Source organism: Falco naumanni, chromosome 2 (assembly GCF_017639655.2).
Source record: "Falco naumanni isolate bFalNau1 chromosome 2, bFalNau1.pat, whole genome shotgun sequence".
NCBI lineage: Eukaryota > Metazoa > Chordata > Aves > Falconiformes > Falconidae > Falco > Falco naumanni.
In genome coordinates, this window is record NC_054055.1 from 35,139,588 (window position 1) to 35,158,028 (window position 18,441).

The 18,441-nt window shown below is 37.0% G+C and overlaps 1 protein-coding gene across 7 annotated transcripts in view; it reads right to left on the reverse strand.

Annotated features, from left to right (window-relative positions):
- NAA16 (N-alpha-acetyltransferase 16, NatA auxiliary subunit) overlaps nt 1-18,441 on the reverse strand; it is a 76,803-nt gene that overhangs the window by 11,252 nt on the left and 47,110 nt on the right. For 5 of the 7 annotated variants that reach the window (XR_005826394.1, XM_040583983.1, XM_040583984.1 and 2 more), the window contains 3 exons: nt 2,365-2,437; nt 1,922-2,091; nt 1,425-1,577 (listed from right to left, as the gene is read on the reverse strand). Coding sequence is in view for 5 of the 7 variants with exons in the window: in XM_040583983.1 (XP_040439917.1) it covers nt 1,425-1,577; nt 1,922-2,091; nt 2,365-2,437 (396 nt within the window). In the remaining 2 variants the exon portion in view is untranslated. Of the gene's footprint in view, nt 1-1,424; nt 1,578-1,921; nt 2,092-2,364; nt 2,438-6,391; nt 6,432-14,781; nt 14,954-18,441 lie in introns of those variants that run through there. The other 2 variants (XR_005826395.1, XM_040583986.1) reach the window with 2 other exon arrangements.

Sequence of the window (18,441 nt, forward strand, 5' to 3'; positions counted from 1 at the left end):
AATGTAGTTATAACTTCATAGTTTTGCAAGTTCAGTGCTCCAGATTAAGAATAAACACATTCCACATATCATGAATGCTAGCCACCATCTTTTCAGAACAGTCTTTATAACTAGAAAGAAAACCCAGTTCAACTCACAACATTTAGTTATTTAGGACCAGATTTATCCTATCTTACCACAGATATCTATGGTAGAGTTCTGTATTTCTTGCTCTAACACTTCTGGCAAGCATACACGACAAGCTTTAGTTATCAAATTTTCAATCATTCCTAGAAATATCTAGGAAGGTCAGATTCACTTTCAGTTCTTTTCACACCTAAAATTAGAAAATATTAAGGAGCTCAATTTATTTACGTGCTCCATGAAATCCCACCAAGTAGCTGTCTTCATATTTAATTACATAAATCAATATGGAAATCTGGTCTTTATGAATCTAAATTTTGTTTAATGTCAAAAATATACAGTTTTAAGTGCTTATCCCATCTTTTAAGGATAGGATTTGCTTTAACAATTTTTTTGTCTGTAGTACTAGCTTAAAGGAATGAAATATTCAAGTCCAAATTAGTTTTTGCTAATGCTAAATCACAACGAATACAGTGAACATTCCTGCGCAGTTAGCTCAGATGGTATTACTGGGAAGCAGCAAGTTTTGCAAACAAGGTGTTCATCGGATGCATTTCCAGAGATATTTAGAAACATGGCAATAAAAAAATACTTCTGGACAGCTACCTTTGAACAACCAATTTTTCCAGTATTTACTGGGTCTATACAGCTGGAGTACTGCATCCAGCTCTGGAGCCTCCAGCACAAAAGTGACATGGACTCATTACAGAAGGTCCAGAGGAGGGCCATGAAAAAGCAGAGCACTGGAGCACCTCTCCTGTGAAGACAGGCTGAGAGAGTTGGGGTTATTCAGCCTGGATAAGAGAGGGGTCCAGGAAACCTTAATGAAACCTTTCAATCTATAAAAGGGGCTTGCAAGAAAGATGGAGAGAGACTTTTCACCAGGGCCTGTAGGGACAGAACAAGGTGTAAGAGTTTTAGACAAGTAGGTTTAGATTGGATATAAGGAAGAAATTCTTCACTGTGACGATGGTCAGATGCTGGCACAGGTTGCACAGAGAATGTGTGGATGCCCCATTATTGCAAGTGTTCAAAATCAGGTTGAATGGGGCTGAGAGCAACCTAATTTATTGAAAAGACATCCCTACCCAAGGCAGGGCGTTGGACTAGATCATCTTTAAAAGGTCACTTCCAATCCAAACTGTTCTGTGATTCTATATAGTTATTTACCATTAAGTGTAAGAGCACTATCTTAAAAACGGACATTAATAAAAGATAATTCTTGTTTTGCTAGAAGTTACGAGTGAAAAAAAATGCCAGAGGCAAACAAAACCTCTCTTCGTTAAAGCAGTTATACTTACCCTCGTGAATTTAGAGCACATCTCCTCTGCATCCTTCACCATATTTGCTCGCAGCATGTACTTAGCACACTTAGAATTGATAAATCTATCTGCAGTATCCAAAGACTGTGCTTCATCCATCCATTTGGCAGCTTCCTTGAGGTTACCTACGTGCTGTTAGGAAGAAATTAAATAGCTTTCAGTATAAAATCTGAAAAATCTATAGTTACTGGTATTTCTCCCTCAGAAGTAACAAAAGGCAGTATTATTGTTCCTTCTCCCCTGCCCACAGATTTTTTCAGAATGACAATTTGCTGTAAGTTGTGACTTGCTTTGCAAAACCTAAACAAAAGGGTTTTCATTTTCTTCCTGACAGAATAGCACCCCAAAAGAAATCCGCATGAAAACCATGCCCATAACCATTGCTAACTGAAATACTATCCATAAATTTATGCCAGTTTGACAAGTTGGGTTTTTTTATAAACTAAGTATGCCACACGTCCAAACTAACTTTTTACCTTGTAAATTTTTGCTTTTAAATAGAATAGTTCTATTAATGTTGGAGTGCTTGCAATTGCAGCATTAATGTAATCCAAGGCCAAAGAACACTGGCCAAGTTTGTCAAAGTGCTGTGCCAGGAAATAACGAACCCAAAGCAGTGTTGTTGGGGGCTCTTTCTCTCCGTTTTCTGCAACAAAATGGAAAAAGTTAAAATAACCACTGAAGTTGAAGACTGCATTTGAAAAACAAACAGAAAAAACAAAGCTTGGAAAATTCAGGAAATATTTTCTGTAATGCATTCATTCATTCATTTTCTTATTACAATTATTATATATTATATACTAAAAGGTATTACAACTATTTTCTTGCAACAAGTATCAGTACTTCAACAGTTCTTGGTAACTGCCATGAACAGTATTAGTAATTACAATGTAATTAATATAAGACCTTAGACACTTACCACATGTACTAAAAAGGTCACAAGTTTTCAAAGAGGCTTCATAACCAGTAACAAGTTCTTGGATTGTAGAAACCTGCATATGAAAAAATATCAACGTAAATTATGCTCTACCGTCATGTTTACATAAATTAACACACTGTAAAAAAATACTTGAGCAAAATTAGAACTATAATAAAATTAATTTGGAAAAAATTGGATGCATCCTTATATAAGTTTATCCTTATATCCTTATATATATCCTTATATAAGTTTACTTCAGCTTTCACCTTTGATCATGCATTTTAACTTGTGATACAGCAGGGAAACAAATGTAATCTTTGGCAGCTTATGGCAGAAAGTAATCAAGTACATTTAATTAGTATCCTTTTTAAGCTGTATTTGGGATTTTTTTTTTTATCTTTACTATTAGTTTTCAAATGTCCAAACTGAGCCAACTGAAGAAAGATGCTTTGGAAAAGACTGCATGAACTTCCCAGAACAACGAAGATGCAGAAGAGACTTCTGTGGTTTTCTGGCAGGCTGATATGTACTATTAAAGATTTAATTTTTGTGTTAAGAAGGTATTGTTTGATTAGAATATGGGCTGCAACTTTTTACATAAAAATCTATATATTGATTGAAGGCTAATACTTTCTGAAAACAGAACTTGTCAATAATACTGTTATTCATTCCAAGGCTCAAAACTCAAAATTCACCCAGACAATTTTAAACTCACACTACACAAGTTTGATATTTACGATACATACAAATGTTAGCATCTGTGCATTTCACGACAGTGAACTATTCCAACACCAGGTCCATGGCTTACAAATGCCACATATTTCTAAGCATTTTATGAAATGCCTAACCTGTTTTGTAGCTACATTCTAAACGTGCCTGCCATATCCAGCAAGTAACCAGCCTCTTACAGAAAAAAGAGCAATACTAAAGAAATAAGATCTATGTATATATACCCAAAACACAGAAGGGACTTAAAAAATAACATCTGACTGTAGCATAGCAGGATAATAGCTACACTGACTGATGAGGTAAAACCTACAGATGGTTAAAAAAACCAAACCACCTAAACCTCAAATGGTTAAAAGTAAGATTATCCTACATTTTAAAAAAAGCTGTTTGCAAGAGTAAGATGAAAGAAATACTGCGGAGAGACAGCAAAATTTAAAAAAGCAGGATTTGACAAAGCATGCATTCATTTCAAGATATACTTTGGGAGAGGAAGAGAACAGAACAAACCTTGTTCTAGGAGATCAAAGTATACAATTTGAAAGATACTACTTTATTTAACCTAAATCAGCACAACAGGGAAGAAATGCCAAACATTTTGTTTCAAAAACAGCAAAGAAGGTGACACGCCCAAGTCATACACAGCCAGTGTAAATGTCTCAAAAGTATGTAAAACAAAACCACACATATTCTGTTTGGAAAGCTTTGGGCAAATCTCATAAAAAATGGTTTCTGGTAAAAAAATCTCATAAAATACAATATAAAGTTTCTAGACTTCAAATAACTACAAAGTGATAAAGGAATGTAAAGAAGTCACAAGTAAATGGACCAAGGCAAACAAATGCATTAAGCTGTTCTCTGGCCTCAAACACTTATTTACTAAAAGAAACCAACAACCTCAGAAAAATCTTTGAAGATTCTCTTCTCTAAAATGAGTTTAAATTCAGAAATAAGCATCTGCTTCAGGGAGCAGGCTTGCTGTATATACGAGCAACAGCATGTTATTTCCTTGCTGCTTTTCACTGCAACGTCAAGGTTGATGTCCCCCAAAGTTAATCTTACCTGGCTGTTAGTTAACTCAAATTCCTTTGAGACTAGCCATCTTTGCTAGACTGCAAGTGAACTGTGTGTAAAGGGAGAAAGACCCCCTTCACTTCTCCGATAAACACACCCCATCATAACCAAACTCCCACTACTGCACACTCTGAGTACGGCTTCATAGTTAGACAAAGACTGTGCTTCCACCAAAAAGAATGGTGCCACCATCTCCGAGTCACATGTGCCTGGTCCCTCCTTTGGGTCAGGACTAGTAGCTGTATCCAGGGTTACAAGTAATTTACTCCCTGCTCCACCTCAGTGTACAGATGCCAAATTACTAGTTCTGTCATCAGGTGGAGGTGGCAGTGGATAGACCTGGGGCAGCGTAGTAGTAAGAAAGCCTCTCTTCCTAGCCGGAGGGTCTTCAACCAGCTTACAGCAACAGCAAAATCAAATCCTCTGATCTTGAGGTGATGGAAAATACCAAACCATACCATGTTTAAAAAGATGCTAAGTTCTCCCAAATTCAGAACTCTGCAGTGGTTTTGGCTTCTACAGTCCAAGAAAACACAGTGGAATTGTCATTCTGAAAACTACTTTGAACATATATAATAAAGGTGAGGTGAAAAACATAATGGAAGATGAAGTCAGCAGCCCACTAGCAGGAAAGCAGGGATGCAAACCCTTCAAATAAGAGGTTCAAACTCTCGGGTTCATTTCTGTGGAAGTTAAATTACTACACTGATTGTATAACCTATTATTAAAGCAGTTGGGCAAAGTATTTTATAATAGACTTGTGTTCAAGTACAACCTTCAAAACACTAATACTGTATCTTCTTCTTCAATGAAACAACTGCAAGAAAAGGAACTAAGCTATCAATACCAATCATAGAGAAATATTGTAATGTACTATAAAGTTGTCAGACTCAAGCTGTATCGATAACCTTTTCTTGTTAAAGGATTCAGCTTGTTAATTTATCAGTCACAGTCACTATGTTGAAGTATTTTTTTTCAGTTTCTGCCATTATAAATCAGTAAGAAGTTACTAGCACTGCCACTGCACAGATTAAAAGCTACTGTAGGCGGTTTCAGAAGCAATCCATATGGTTAACACTTGGCACAGGTTTGAGCCCCTATCTTTTGAATTCTTGAGAACCTGTTTAGTATTACCTGCACTGTTCTCAAAGGCAAACAAACAACAGGGAAAGTTTTAATACTGCTACTGTGATATAAAGTTTCAGGGGACATCCATAAAGCTGCCCAGTCAAAACATGCTACTGACCTGTACAGAGGCAACAGTCTTAAATCAAGAAAATTTAGTTAAGCATTAGTGCAGAAGAATCTTCAGGCAAACCCCAGAAATACGTTAGAATGATGTGCTCTAGTATGTGCTTTTATTAAAAGATATAACTGTTAGAAAATTCATACATATTTAACGCTACTGAGACACAGGCAAGGAGTATGTTTTCTTGCCTTGAACACCACCAGAAATGAAAAGGAAACAAAACAGCGAGAAGAGTGGAAAGATAGAAGAACACATTACTTGGCACAAGTATGTTCAGAGTGACGTTTAAATCACTAAAATGGCCTATCATTGTGCATCAAATGGATCACTTCTGGGAATTAACCACACAGTGGGAGACTGACACTTTAGAAAACCACTTTAACTGTTTCCTTATGGAATGCCTAATAATCATACATACCAGAAGCTAAGTAGTTGTACGTTGCTTGTTTTTTTTATTGTTGTTTTTTAAAGACTAAAAGGTAGCTATTCACAGTTCTGCACTGCATCCAGAATAATTTTAATTATTCAGTTACTTTAATGAGACTTTTTCTTCTCCTTCAAGCAACTGCAACAGTCCACTGCAACCTAGTCTAAACCAGTAACTGCTATCTTTAAGAGATGATGATGCTGCCGCCTCAGAAAATAGTCCAACCTCATCTCAGTGTCAAATCTGCCAGCTTCTGAAATTTCAGTGTCTGAAACTGCACCTTGTTCTTCAAACAGAATTCAATGGATGCTACAAATCTGAGACCCACATGACAGAGCTGGAGACTTTTCCATGAGAGAACACTAGCTAATTTCTTTCATAACCTTCCTTCCACAAAGGGCTAGAGGAGAAAAATTAGTTAACAGTTCTTCAGCTTCCAGTAGATGACCCAACTAGGCTTCTCTTAAGAAAATTCTGAGTATTTACTTCTCAGTAATTACAGCAGATAAGTATATATATAAAAAAAAAAAGAAATTTCACAAGAATCTCACCTACTCAGATTCATCTGTCTCAGAAAGCTCTTGAATTAAACTGTAAGAGAAGGATGACATAGAAGGATCATTCTATATTCAAAAGCCATCTAGTATCAGTACTTGTACTAGAAAAAACAAAGAGCTGAAAGCGTGGGTGCTTCTTATTCCCCACGTACACATACATAGGCTTGCACAAACACACACCTCCTTTGAGACACCCAATTCTGAAGCAGCACATAAAACCTTAGGTTGCAGGAAAAAGATTTGTAATATTCAGGAATCAGAACTGCCTTGGTATTACTGAGCAGGTATCTTCCAAACAGTTAGCAGTCTGAAAGTTCAAACACTAACTGTATTTTAGCACAAGTACCCAGTATATCCCATACATGCATTCGTTTTGGACGCAGTTGTTATATGGAGCATTACCTATCTGAACTTCAGTTTGCAGACTATTTTAAAGACAGCTGTAGCCCTTCCTGAGAAGGGGCTAGGTTGCTGCCAAACTTTTCTCCCTCCTTCAAAATAAGGGAGTAATTTCACTGAAACATCTTCTCTTATATTAGTAAAGCACTTCTGCTCTAGCAAAAAAAAGATGTCTACTGCAGAAGGGCCTGAAAAAGAGGGAAAACAGCAGGCAGAAGGGGATACCCTTCATGAACTTGATCATATTCTATAGGATGAAGGTATTCTGTGCTGGAAATGAAACAGGATGCTTCTTAAGACAGATGTTCTCAATTCTGGAATCTGACAATTTGGCTCAAATGTCAGACAGCTGCATTTTCTTATGATTCAAAGCATCAGCATGGGTGGTCTTCACCACTAGGAAGCTTGATTTCTCAGCTGGTTCTTAAGATCTAGAGTGGTAAAAGGCTGCAAAAACAACCAGCAAAGGTAATACTTCTGCACATTTCATTTTCACTTAATGGGAAAGGATGCACACACACACACAAAAAGAAAAGCGCCAACAGACAAAAAAAGAAGGAAAAGAGGAAAGGGAGGGACAAGGAAAAAAAAAGAAGATAAAAGAGCATGCATTCTTGCCCTTCAAAGAAAGGTTATGCTGTTTGTCCTTGAAACTGAACAAACTTTCTTCTTAAATAGAGATTTTTCCACAGTAGTTTATTTCCTGAAGAAAACTTGTTTCTTGCAGGTATTGCGCATGGTGCTGACAACAGTGGCCTGCAGGTCACAGAAACTGATTCCAAAGCACCCCATGGCTTGCCATCAACAAATCAAACATCTCTGAATGAGATGAGAATGTATTTGAAAAACCAACTCCTAAAGATAAAAAAAAAAAAAATCTCCTTTAATAGCAGAAAAGTATGTTTCAAGGCTGAATAAATCAATCCCTTTGTTTTCATCTCAAAGTACAATTAAATTTTGACATTATTTCCCATAACCAATATTCTAAGTAGTGGTATTTGAACAAAACCTCTGGTTCCCTGAGTAAGAACAGTATTCTTTATTCAGGAGAATGGGATGTAGTTGAGTTTGACACCACCTTTCTAGCACAGCAGAAGAGGCATCCACTAGACTTGGTAAGAATCCTTATGTCTGTGCGAGAAACTAAAAAACAGTCGTACTTCTCAAAATATCTAGAAACCACTTGTGAATTGCTTTGCTACAGAGTACCCAAATGAAATTGCTGTCGTGCAACTTCAAAACCAGTCCCCATCATCTAGAAAAACGGGATACCTCAAGACTGATTGACAAACTAAGCCTTTCAACAGCAGCCCAGGCAAAGTGTTTTCCTTGGGCCAGAAGAAAAAACCTTGTTGACATTAACAGATAAAAGTCCTTGTTATTAGTTATTAGGAGTATCTTTTACAAGACAGAAAGAACTATCTAGTACACACCCTGATGCAATACTCTAAATGCCCCATGGGAAATGGAGAAGCAATGATAAAAACAGTCCATAAGAGTACTACATCAATACTTGAGGCCTTTTCTATGAGATTGTATCTAAGAGAGAGAGAAGCAGCTGCTGACAACGTGCAGAAGAGGTATCAATGGACCCTGAAAAGTATTTATGAACTCGGTACCAAGTAAATTAAGATAGAAAAAACCAGAAAGCAGTTGCTGGTTCAGTTCTGGAGAAGGCCTTTGATGACAGCATTTCGAACAGGGTTTGCAGCTTTTCTGCAGTGAACTAATAGTACTAAACCACCCCTTTCTTGAGTTGTCTCCAGTATGAGTCCATTTCTGAGACAGTGGTAATCATTCAGACAGGCACACAGAGCTGAACCCACAAAATAAAGAGGAATACTATAAAGAATTGGTTCCTTGCTTTTCTTTTGATGCTATGCTCTCCACACCATTCTAAACAGAACCTTTCCCAGCAACAGCTTAGGACTGAAAAAAGCTCTGATACAATGATGGCACAAACAAGAGCATCTTCTAAATTAGTATTTCTTGAATAATTCAGTTTCAAAACTCCCTTTGCTCACAGAGGCACCTTCACAGCCTCCCTGAAAAGGATTACTTGATTACTTGTGATGGATGAGACATACAGCTTGGCAAGGAACTTGTACCCCCTTCTCTAGGCCCCTATAGACACTGTACAGGAAGATCCTGGGTTCAGAGCCTATTAAGCTCTGCCCATGTGGTGAATCTGCAAACTAAAGTCCCATCTCTACAAACACAGATGCTTATATGTGAACTTTCAGGCCTGAGAAGTATTTATGAATGGTAGCAGAGGCAGCACATTTCTGACGATTTATTGTATCTAGCACAGCCCCATCACGTGATTAACAGTATTTCAATCCAGGGCACTCTGACCATACCTTTCTGGATGGAAACACTGATGGGAAGGAAGTTTCAAAAAAAAAGCAGCTGCCAATAGATTCAGAAAGACAAAAAACTCAGAAATTCAATTAACCACATCATGGAAAAAAGGGCAGGTGGGAGGGAAAGGCAGCTACACATTTTAAAAGAAGTTTTTACTATGGCCCAATGAAGACAAGAAGCATCTTCATCTATAGCCAAGAGGTGATTCGCATGAATTGGGATTTGGTTTTTAGAGGCAGCAAAGAACAGAGCATGCCAAACACATGAGCCAGCTGGCACACTTATACTGCACAAAAGGTCTGAGTTCAGGCTCTTCCAGTGTATCCACACAGGAAGGTGTATATGGGCAGCCACCTAAAGAAGTTCCATTTCCAATGGCTTACTATAAATCTATCTAAAAGGATATCTAAAGTCCCATTTGTAAGCTTATACAGTTCGCAGAAGTGTTCATCAAGGTGTACAGGGATTTTTTAAGGCACTGTTCCTCTGTTATTTAAAAAATGTCCCATCTAGCTACTTTGAAACCTAAGATACTGACACTCAGATTTATGATGTATAAAGCAGGTGGTGTAGGGTATGCAAATGACTCAGTATTTCCAATTTTACTCAAGGCAGCTACACACTAACTTACTTGCAACAACTTACTTAGTCTCACTTGAAAAGTTTCTGTTCCACAGCTTGTTATACAGCTGATAAAGAGATTTACGCCATCCAATAAGTTATGAACCACAGAACAAGTCCATAGAGACTACTCACATAAAATACTCCAATTGTGACAAGATATTCAGCCTCATACACAGAATTTCCATTGCTTACATTTCAGTATATGGCTAACATCTAAATTAACCAATTAAAAGTTATTTTACCACCTCATGAAGCAGCCTTCAACTTAACACAAGTCTCCTTAAATTTCTTATCTATCTTTAAGATACACAGATGCCAAGGATTTTTTTCTGTAAGAAGCCTTACTATTTTGTATAACACTTAATAAAAGTGTTGATTTGAAACTAACAGCTGTTCAGATGTAGGTGCATTTCTGTTTTTAAGTTTATTGAGCTGAGCCATCAATACTCACTACTGCTTCCCTAAGAAAAGCACTGGTAAACGTATGCATATACTATGTATGCATACACAGGGGAAGATAAAAATCTGTCACTTGCACTAACACACAGATCTTAAGGGAAGTTCCAGTCATTTTAAATTGACCTGAATTAGAGTCAATGACCAAAAAAAATAGTGGGTTTTCATTCAGATTTGTTCCTTGAATTCAGTCTGCTAAGCAGCTGCACAGTCTTGCACCCCTTTTGGTGGAAACCTAGATATTCTACAGTCAACTTCAAGTAGGCATTAAAACACCTTTCCAGTCAGCTTGCATCCAACCATCTTGACGCAGCTAGTAGAAAATTTCTATTAGTTACTTTTTTGTAAAGCTAATTCTATGGTATCATGGTTAGTCACTAACTTCAGCGTTTCTCAGTCTGATAGCTAAGCAGACACAATTCTTGGGAATTTCACCAAAGAGGTACCAGCTTCTAAGATCTGGCTAGCCACAAAGCATTAACTCTGCAGTACCTTTTTAAAACAAAACAGAATAAAAAGAAAAAAAAAAACCTAACCCATTCCACAACCCTGGAAAGTTACACATTTCTTTTGTTCCCTGACCATCTAAGAAATCAGTTACATTTTGAAAGCAACAGAGAAAGTAGCCTTCTATTAGATATGTTTCTTTACAGCTGATTTACACTCTAAGGAAGTTCATGTTTTGGTTTATTGTGTATTTTCATAGAAAGAATGAGATACAAAAGCTTTATTATCTTTTCAAATTTTTCTTTACACTTACCTCCTTACAACTAAACACCTCCATTAATGACTTATAATCACTTTCAAATGTGAAATACGTTCACTGCAGTGTCAGATATACTCAGAATTTAAAATGCACTGAAAATCAAGCACAGCTAGAGCTCCTTACTGCCTTGGATAAGGTTTGGAGGTGCGCCTCATGACACACATCAACTCTAGTAAACGGCAAGTCTTCATGAATGGTACAGCTGCATTGCAGTAAGTTTGTGCGTAATCTGTACACACTTGACTATATATATACACCATCAAATCCTACTCTGATTTAGCATCGGAAGATAATGCTAACTTGCTGTGCAAGTGAAGATTACTGCTGCTGTCCATTGCTGCTAGCACTGGTAACAGCTACTCCTGAAATAAAACAAGTGATACTTTTTTCTAGTGTCAATACCAATCTGAAATACTAAACTCCAAAAGAAAAAGCTTGATCCATTTATCTAAATCATTTTAGCTTGTATTTGTCATTCAAAAAATACCACGGTATTTAGACACTTGCCCAGCTGAAACAGCATGATTTCTTTTTTAGGGCATGCTATGTACTAGCATAATAAATTTGAAAGTTTATAGTACAAGTAGCATTTGAGAAGCACTACAAATGTTTTGTAATTTTCACTGAACCATGCAACATTTCTAGTCATATGTGACTGTGTTAACCAGTTTTTGTCTCAAAAAGCTGCACTGGGAACATATTGTTGTCCCATATGTAACGGGCCTTGCACTTGCAAGCTCTTTCTTAGAGAACTCTCAGCTAGGGAAGCCTGCTCGGTACACCAGCTTTGTAGAAAGTACAATACTCAGGCAGAATGGCAAACAAGTCCCAGGAAGAACATTCTTCATAGAAGACTTTATTGCTGCTTTGGAAAGGTCTAGTACATGTATGCTTACATATTGAAAGTACAACTGCACAAGCTCCTTTAGAGCTGTGCAACAGTATTAGAAGTACAAGATCAGTCTCATGTTAAAACAAACCAAACTTTAAGTAGGATAACTATAAATACAAGTCAGCCATGAATTTTAAGTGCTTCAAATATGACAAGTTGAATATTAAAACAACTCCTTTAAAATTATTTTAAAATACTCCTTGAATATCTTTATGAACAAACTGTTAGGGCGTCTATTTGGGATGGAAAAATATAGGATTCATCCAGACTTGGAAAGGTGGTCTTCAGGGAGATCGCTAGGAAGTGTCATAAATGCTCAAATCTTTTCCATAAAATATAGTATCTTTCCATTCAGAAAGTAATAAAAGTAGGACTAGAGTAATTAAGTATTTTTTCAAATTCAACTACACATCTAGCTACATTATCAACCCAGTAAAGTTTAACTTCCCTCAAAAACTGAAGGAAAGTTCAGTGAAAATGTATATTGGCTATAGGTGCAACAAATACACTGCCCATAGTAAAGATACAACACCTAAAAGTACAAACATTAGCATTCAGCTGTGTCATAAATATTAACTAATTTGACAGCTATGTTCATACCAGATTTCTACATAATCTATCTTTTTCACAAGTGAAAGCTAACACAGATTAGCTGTTTACAAAACTGTCAATGAGACACAACTGGAAAACTAGGTGCAGAACCTAGAGTTCAGTAGGACTGCAACACTGAAGTCAGAGTAGATTTACTGTCCCAGGAAAAACTCTCCCGCGGTGGTCAAGCTGCAAAATGTACAACACAAAATTTTTAAGTTTCTTTTCTTATGTTACACTTCCAAACACTGATCTTTCACTGCATTTTCAAAATAAGCTATAGAAACTCAACACAGCAGTCTACTACTGTAGCCTGCACATATTTAGAGCTTACAAATTTATCTGTTATTTCCAATTACACACAGAGAGACTTGTAGAAAACGTGCATTGCTTAAATGTGTTAGACATTTTTCATCTAGGGATTAGTCCAAAAGGATAAACAGACTATAAATGGGATATTATTCTTACCCAGACATAGTTACAGACATGACGGAGCCTTATGAAACACTTTTACAGGCAGATAGTCATGAATTGGAAAGTTGTGCTAGAAGAGCACTTCATACTCAGGACTGAGGATCTGAAGTCTACCCTTTTTTTTTTTTTTTAAGACTCCACCCCACCTCAAATTAATTTACACTTAATAGTGAACTGCAAGTATCTGTTAAAACAGTTGACACTTTCTTGATATGAGTGTAGTATAGAAGAAAACCAATACTAAAATTCAGAGGTGACTGGCTAGCTCAGACTTCTTGTTCTCATAGCAGTCCTTTGAGTTACACTAAAAACAATGTGTTATAAGGCACAGATCAAGGAGATGCTCTAAAGGGACAGAAATACAGATAGCAAGCAACACCATATAAAGTATTTTGTTATACACTTTTTCCTGAAGAGTTCTTCCCTCCTTTAACATACACCAGAATGAATGAAATAGGAAAGAAATGGGATAATATTCTACAAAAGTATTGACACCCACAGACTATTTGCTTTCATTTTCATATTGCCTTAAAATCTGGTTCTGGATGTTTTCTAACATGCTGAGCATTCCACAACAACTGAGCTCAAAAAAAGCTTCTGAAGATAAACCTCCCTGAAACCTGACTCCTGGGCTATATGATCAAGGCCTAGAGAATTTGGCCTTGACATCCTACTGCCTGTTTTAATATGTGAAGTATGGATTATACTTCCTCTATTGTACTGTGTCAAGACTAATAACATGTGAGATGTGACTTAAGCCACAGCATAGAAGAAAACTGCCAAACAAAAAATTTGTCGTATCACAGTATATAAACACACTTTGAAAAACAGTATTCTTACTATTAGAGCATTTGACTTTCCAGTTTTACTATTACTTCTAATGATCCAGTCATAAAACTGTTGACACAATGGAATAAGTTAACAACAGCAGTACAAGTCTTTACTGAAAGTTTTAAGACACTCATAAGAACACAAGTTCAGAGCAAACCAATGCTCTAGCACATCACTGTGCTGATCACACAAGTGATTTCACCAGCAACTGTTTTTTTGAAAGCTTTTGGACAAGCCTGGGGACTGCGCAAAAGAAAGAAAATAATATCATATGAGCAGAGCATCAGTAGGAGCAACTATGAGCAGAGATGAGAGCATTTCTTGTGGGTCTTCAGATGGGTATTTGGATCAGTTATTCCCAATGTAGACCACTCAGACTAAAAAACTCTCATGATAAAGCAGTTCGTAAGTCAGCTGCTCCACTTGTCGGCTCTTGGCTTATGTGTTACCTCAGGGACCCAAACTGTCAGCCATCAACGTGTTTTACATTACCCATTCTCATTGCAGAGCAGAAGCATCCTACCCCAGCAGTATCTAGAATTAAGTTATTCATCCTTCTCCTTCCTCCGCTTATTTTAAAATTTCTTTACTTGTCCTTAAGATACAGTTATATAGCAAAAACGCTATCTTCTCTTATGAATGCACCAGTTATTAACCAGATCTTGAGCAAGTCCACTTACCAGATTTCCCCTTGCAGAGTTTTAACTCAGAGACACTACTTTCTAAAACTGGAACTGACAGAATCAGTATGAACTAAAGGCTATCCTTGGTCAATCTTAAAGAGTTATTTCATCTTAAAGTGTAGAGAGATTCCTAGTAGAACTAATGTTTTTCTCTTCCTTATGTAATCCACCAATAGTTCACAGAGGGCATCTAACTACAAAAAGTTGCAACTTGCTTTAATTCCTTTAGCTTTCCACATCGAGAAGGGAAAATGCCTTCTTTCCTGAAAGGGTTAAAGAAAGATCTTCACTGGAGACAGCCTACCTTCCTGCGTAGACAGTCTTACACCTTTTTTTGAGACTGTTGTTTCTGATGTTTCTTCCAGCCAGACATTTTCTCTCATCCAGTATTTCCTCACAGTCTCCATGTTTTTAGTTACTCAGATAAAGGGCACATGTGCACTAATGGCGAGCTTCAATGGAATCAACCAACGTACCTGCAACACAATCGACGCAAACCTTGATGTTGACTAATTGAAGATCTCCACTCTTTGGACTTTTGTCTCATGGATAGAGAGACCACCATGTAGGGGGAACCAAAGAGTATTTCCAAATACCGCTCAAGTACAAAGAAAATTTCTGGGTAGGAGGTGGGGGTGTCGTTTCAAGATCTCTCTTTTGTGAGGAACAAAAATAAGGCTGTTCGCAGTTAGTTCTAATACATCTGGACAGCAGCTTACAGAATGTGAAAGTTACTGTATCCCATGCAATTGCTTATAGTTCAGGTTATTAGCTTCCAGCAGAAACATTCTGCCAAGAGCCATGGCTACATTCACCTTGAACAGTAACTTTGCATGAACAACAAAATCCATAATAATGCAGCGGCACTCCTAAACACAAGTTTTTGCTTCTTGATTATGCCAAAAAGACTACAGCTTCTTTCTGAGAGAATATGTATTGTGCCAACTGTGTGAATTTTACTCAAGTGCAATGATATCAACATGACAAATGCAGTTTAAATAGCCAAGTATACTTGCTATTTAGAAACTAAAAGCCCCATTAATAATAATAAGCCTCCATGCTATGTAGCAGGCTTTTTAAATTAAAGGTTTAGCATTACAGAAAACTCAAGAATGGCTACTTTGCCAATATTAATTTTTGAGTAACAGCAAACTTCAGAAACTAAAGCACTAGGCAAAGAATAAAAACTGTAAAACCACTTGTAGCATAAAAGATGAAAAGTCCAGTAGCTAGACAGTAAGTCTACACTAGAGAAAAGGATTAAGACATTCATATAAAGTGGGTGGAAATGTACACACAGACTGTACTGTAAGACATTTTCCTTGTAAATGTTCCTTGTTTCTTAGCATGTAAATAAAACATACATACAGTCACATTTCGAAACCTTTCATTTGCACAGCAGTATATTAAGTGGTTATTCCAAAGGGTACCACAAATCATGAAAATGAAACCTTTCATACTGTTTTCGAAGTATCAACTCTAAGTAATAAAATCCACTATATTCACATTTTTTAAACCTATGTTTTATTTAGATAACATTTCGAAGTTCTAGAGGAAAGCAGGGTATCTTGTTAGTCAAGAAACCCCAAACTACAAGCTCACAAGTTTCCTTACGCAGGATGAAGCTTCCTTTTTTATTACAGCATCTCCTGCTATCCTCCCATATATCTCACTTGCTTAGAATTAACGCATTTTAGTTTATCACCTACAATTTTTACTACTTAGTCCATGGTTAAAAGTGACAAAGCAACAAATTCACCAGTATGGCAAGATCAAGAAAATCAAGAAAGTAAATCTTCAAAGGCAGTAGAAAATATGTTTTGAACATTTACATGTTTAATGTTCTTAAGTAAAAGAAACTACTTTTTCCAGAAAAAAGCTACAGTTCTTCAAGACACACTACCAACATCGGCCCCACTACACATATGTATCTCTCTCATTGCATGTCAACTTTTTCTACATCATGTGGGTAGATTTTTCAGGCAAGAACAACAACAAATTTTTTTCACACGTTGAATCCAACCATCTTTTAAAGACTGCCACTGCAGAAATTATTTGTTGAGCAGCTGCACTTTTAGCTAAATACAACATATTCAAAAAAACAAAAATGACTACAAATTTAAAGCTGTACAGATTCAGAAACTGGTACTCAAACATCTGCACTGTTCCTTCAGCAAAAGTGGCAATCAAAGGACAAGGGTGGCATGAACAACTGGGAACATCAACCACTGTCCATGAATCAGGGCCCTTAGATAACCCATTTTGACTTGCATGACACGCACATACTCGGGAATCAGTTCCTTAAGTAGGACTCCAGCAGATGATGCTACTTATTCCATCCCTATTACTCTCACCTTCAACACACAGAGTATACAAAGATCAGTGAAAGATACCAAGAAGATTGGAACAGAAGTATCACCATACCCAGTGTTTGTCTTGGTGCTAGCAGATGAGGGAGGATACAGGTTGAGAAGGAAAAACAACCTAGTAAGTACCTGCTTGGGACAGTCTTCCTCCCAGAAAGAACAGGTATCTGCTGTATCTGCAGATTCAGTGGATGAAAGGCACAGTTTAAACTGGGGATTTAGTGTAAACATCACCATGATGTTTAGCAGAGTGTCTTCCTTTTCTAGGTAACTTTTCCCCCAGAATTCTTCCATTTTGCAATAGAAATTACCTAAATAAAGTTAACATGGGGGAAAAAAAATCCCAAGAAACCAACATGGAATGAACTTAAAAGAGTTTTGCAGAGCAGCAGGACATTCAGAGGGATCCCTCTTGGTGTCTTGAACAATAGCCACACCCAAAGAGGAATTGTACAAAACAGACACAAGCTGGTATTTGAGAAGGTGACTGAACTCATAGCCAAGGCACATGTGTTTACTGTCAAATCTCTGTAATAGTTCCATACTGTAAAAGCTGCTTTAAAATCAGATATTCTTCAAGAGGACCAGGAGTTGCTAGCATTTCTTTTAATATACAGAACGATTTAGGTTGGAAAAGACCTTTCAAGCCAAACTGTTAACCCAGGACTGCGAAGTCCATCACTAAACCATGTCGATACGCACTGCATCTACATTCAGTAAATTATAGAAACACTTCAAGTCTATAGTCATATTTTCCCCATCTTAGTTTCTTCCTTCAATTTAGCAGCCATACATTAATGTAGATGACTACTTAAAATTTGATTAACGTAGATTAAAATATGTTCTTCTGAAGACTAAATTTTCTATTTTTGACAGGAAACAGCAAATTGTTTCCAAAAGACAGATAGCAACTACCTAAAACCCACTGCAAAAGTATCAGTATTATTCCTCTCTTTTATAAATACTTTGGTAAAATCATGTTTCATAATACATGCTAATGAAATTACTATAAACTCAATCCAACATGTACAGTTTTAGTAATAACTTACGCAGGAAAGTGGGTGAACTTAATTTTCTGAACAGAGACCTGTTTTTCACATTTTGCTTGTGACTGTTTTGCTACATGTAAGAGCCATCTCCCTGCACTTGCTCCACATGAGAAGCATTTAAGAGTCTGATAGCTGTTTCAGCAACCCAGAAGTTAGCTAACTGACACACCAAGTCAAACACACTTTCCTTACAAGACACTACAAGGACAAATAAATATTGAGCTCAAAATGCAGTAGGTCTGTTCCTTAGCACTAGTAACCTGTATAGGAAGGCCTCAGGTCTTGTTCAGACCAGTCATTTCCTTTCCCTTCTCCAGTCCTAACAAGTAAGTAGAACCCGGTACAGTACTTTTTACTTTGTGAGCTTTCACTTTTATGTAACCACACTTACCTTGCACTCTTCATCATGACCAAGAGTTTTCATATTTAAAAAGCCCCTGACTGTATTTACAGCATTCTCTAGAGGCTACCATATAATAAACAGAAGGAAGACGGCCAATTTCTTCACAACATACAGTGGTATTGTGGTTTAACCCCAGCTAGTAATTA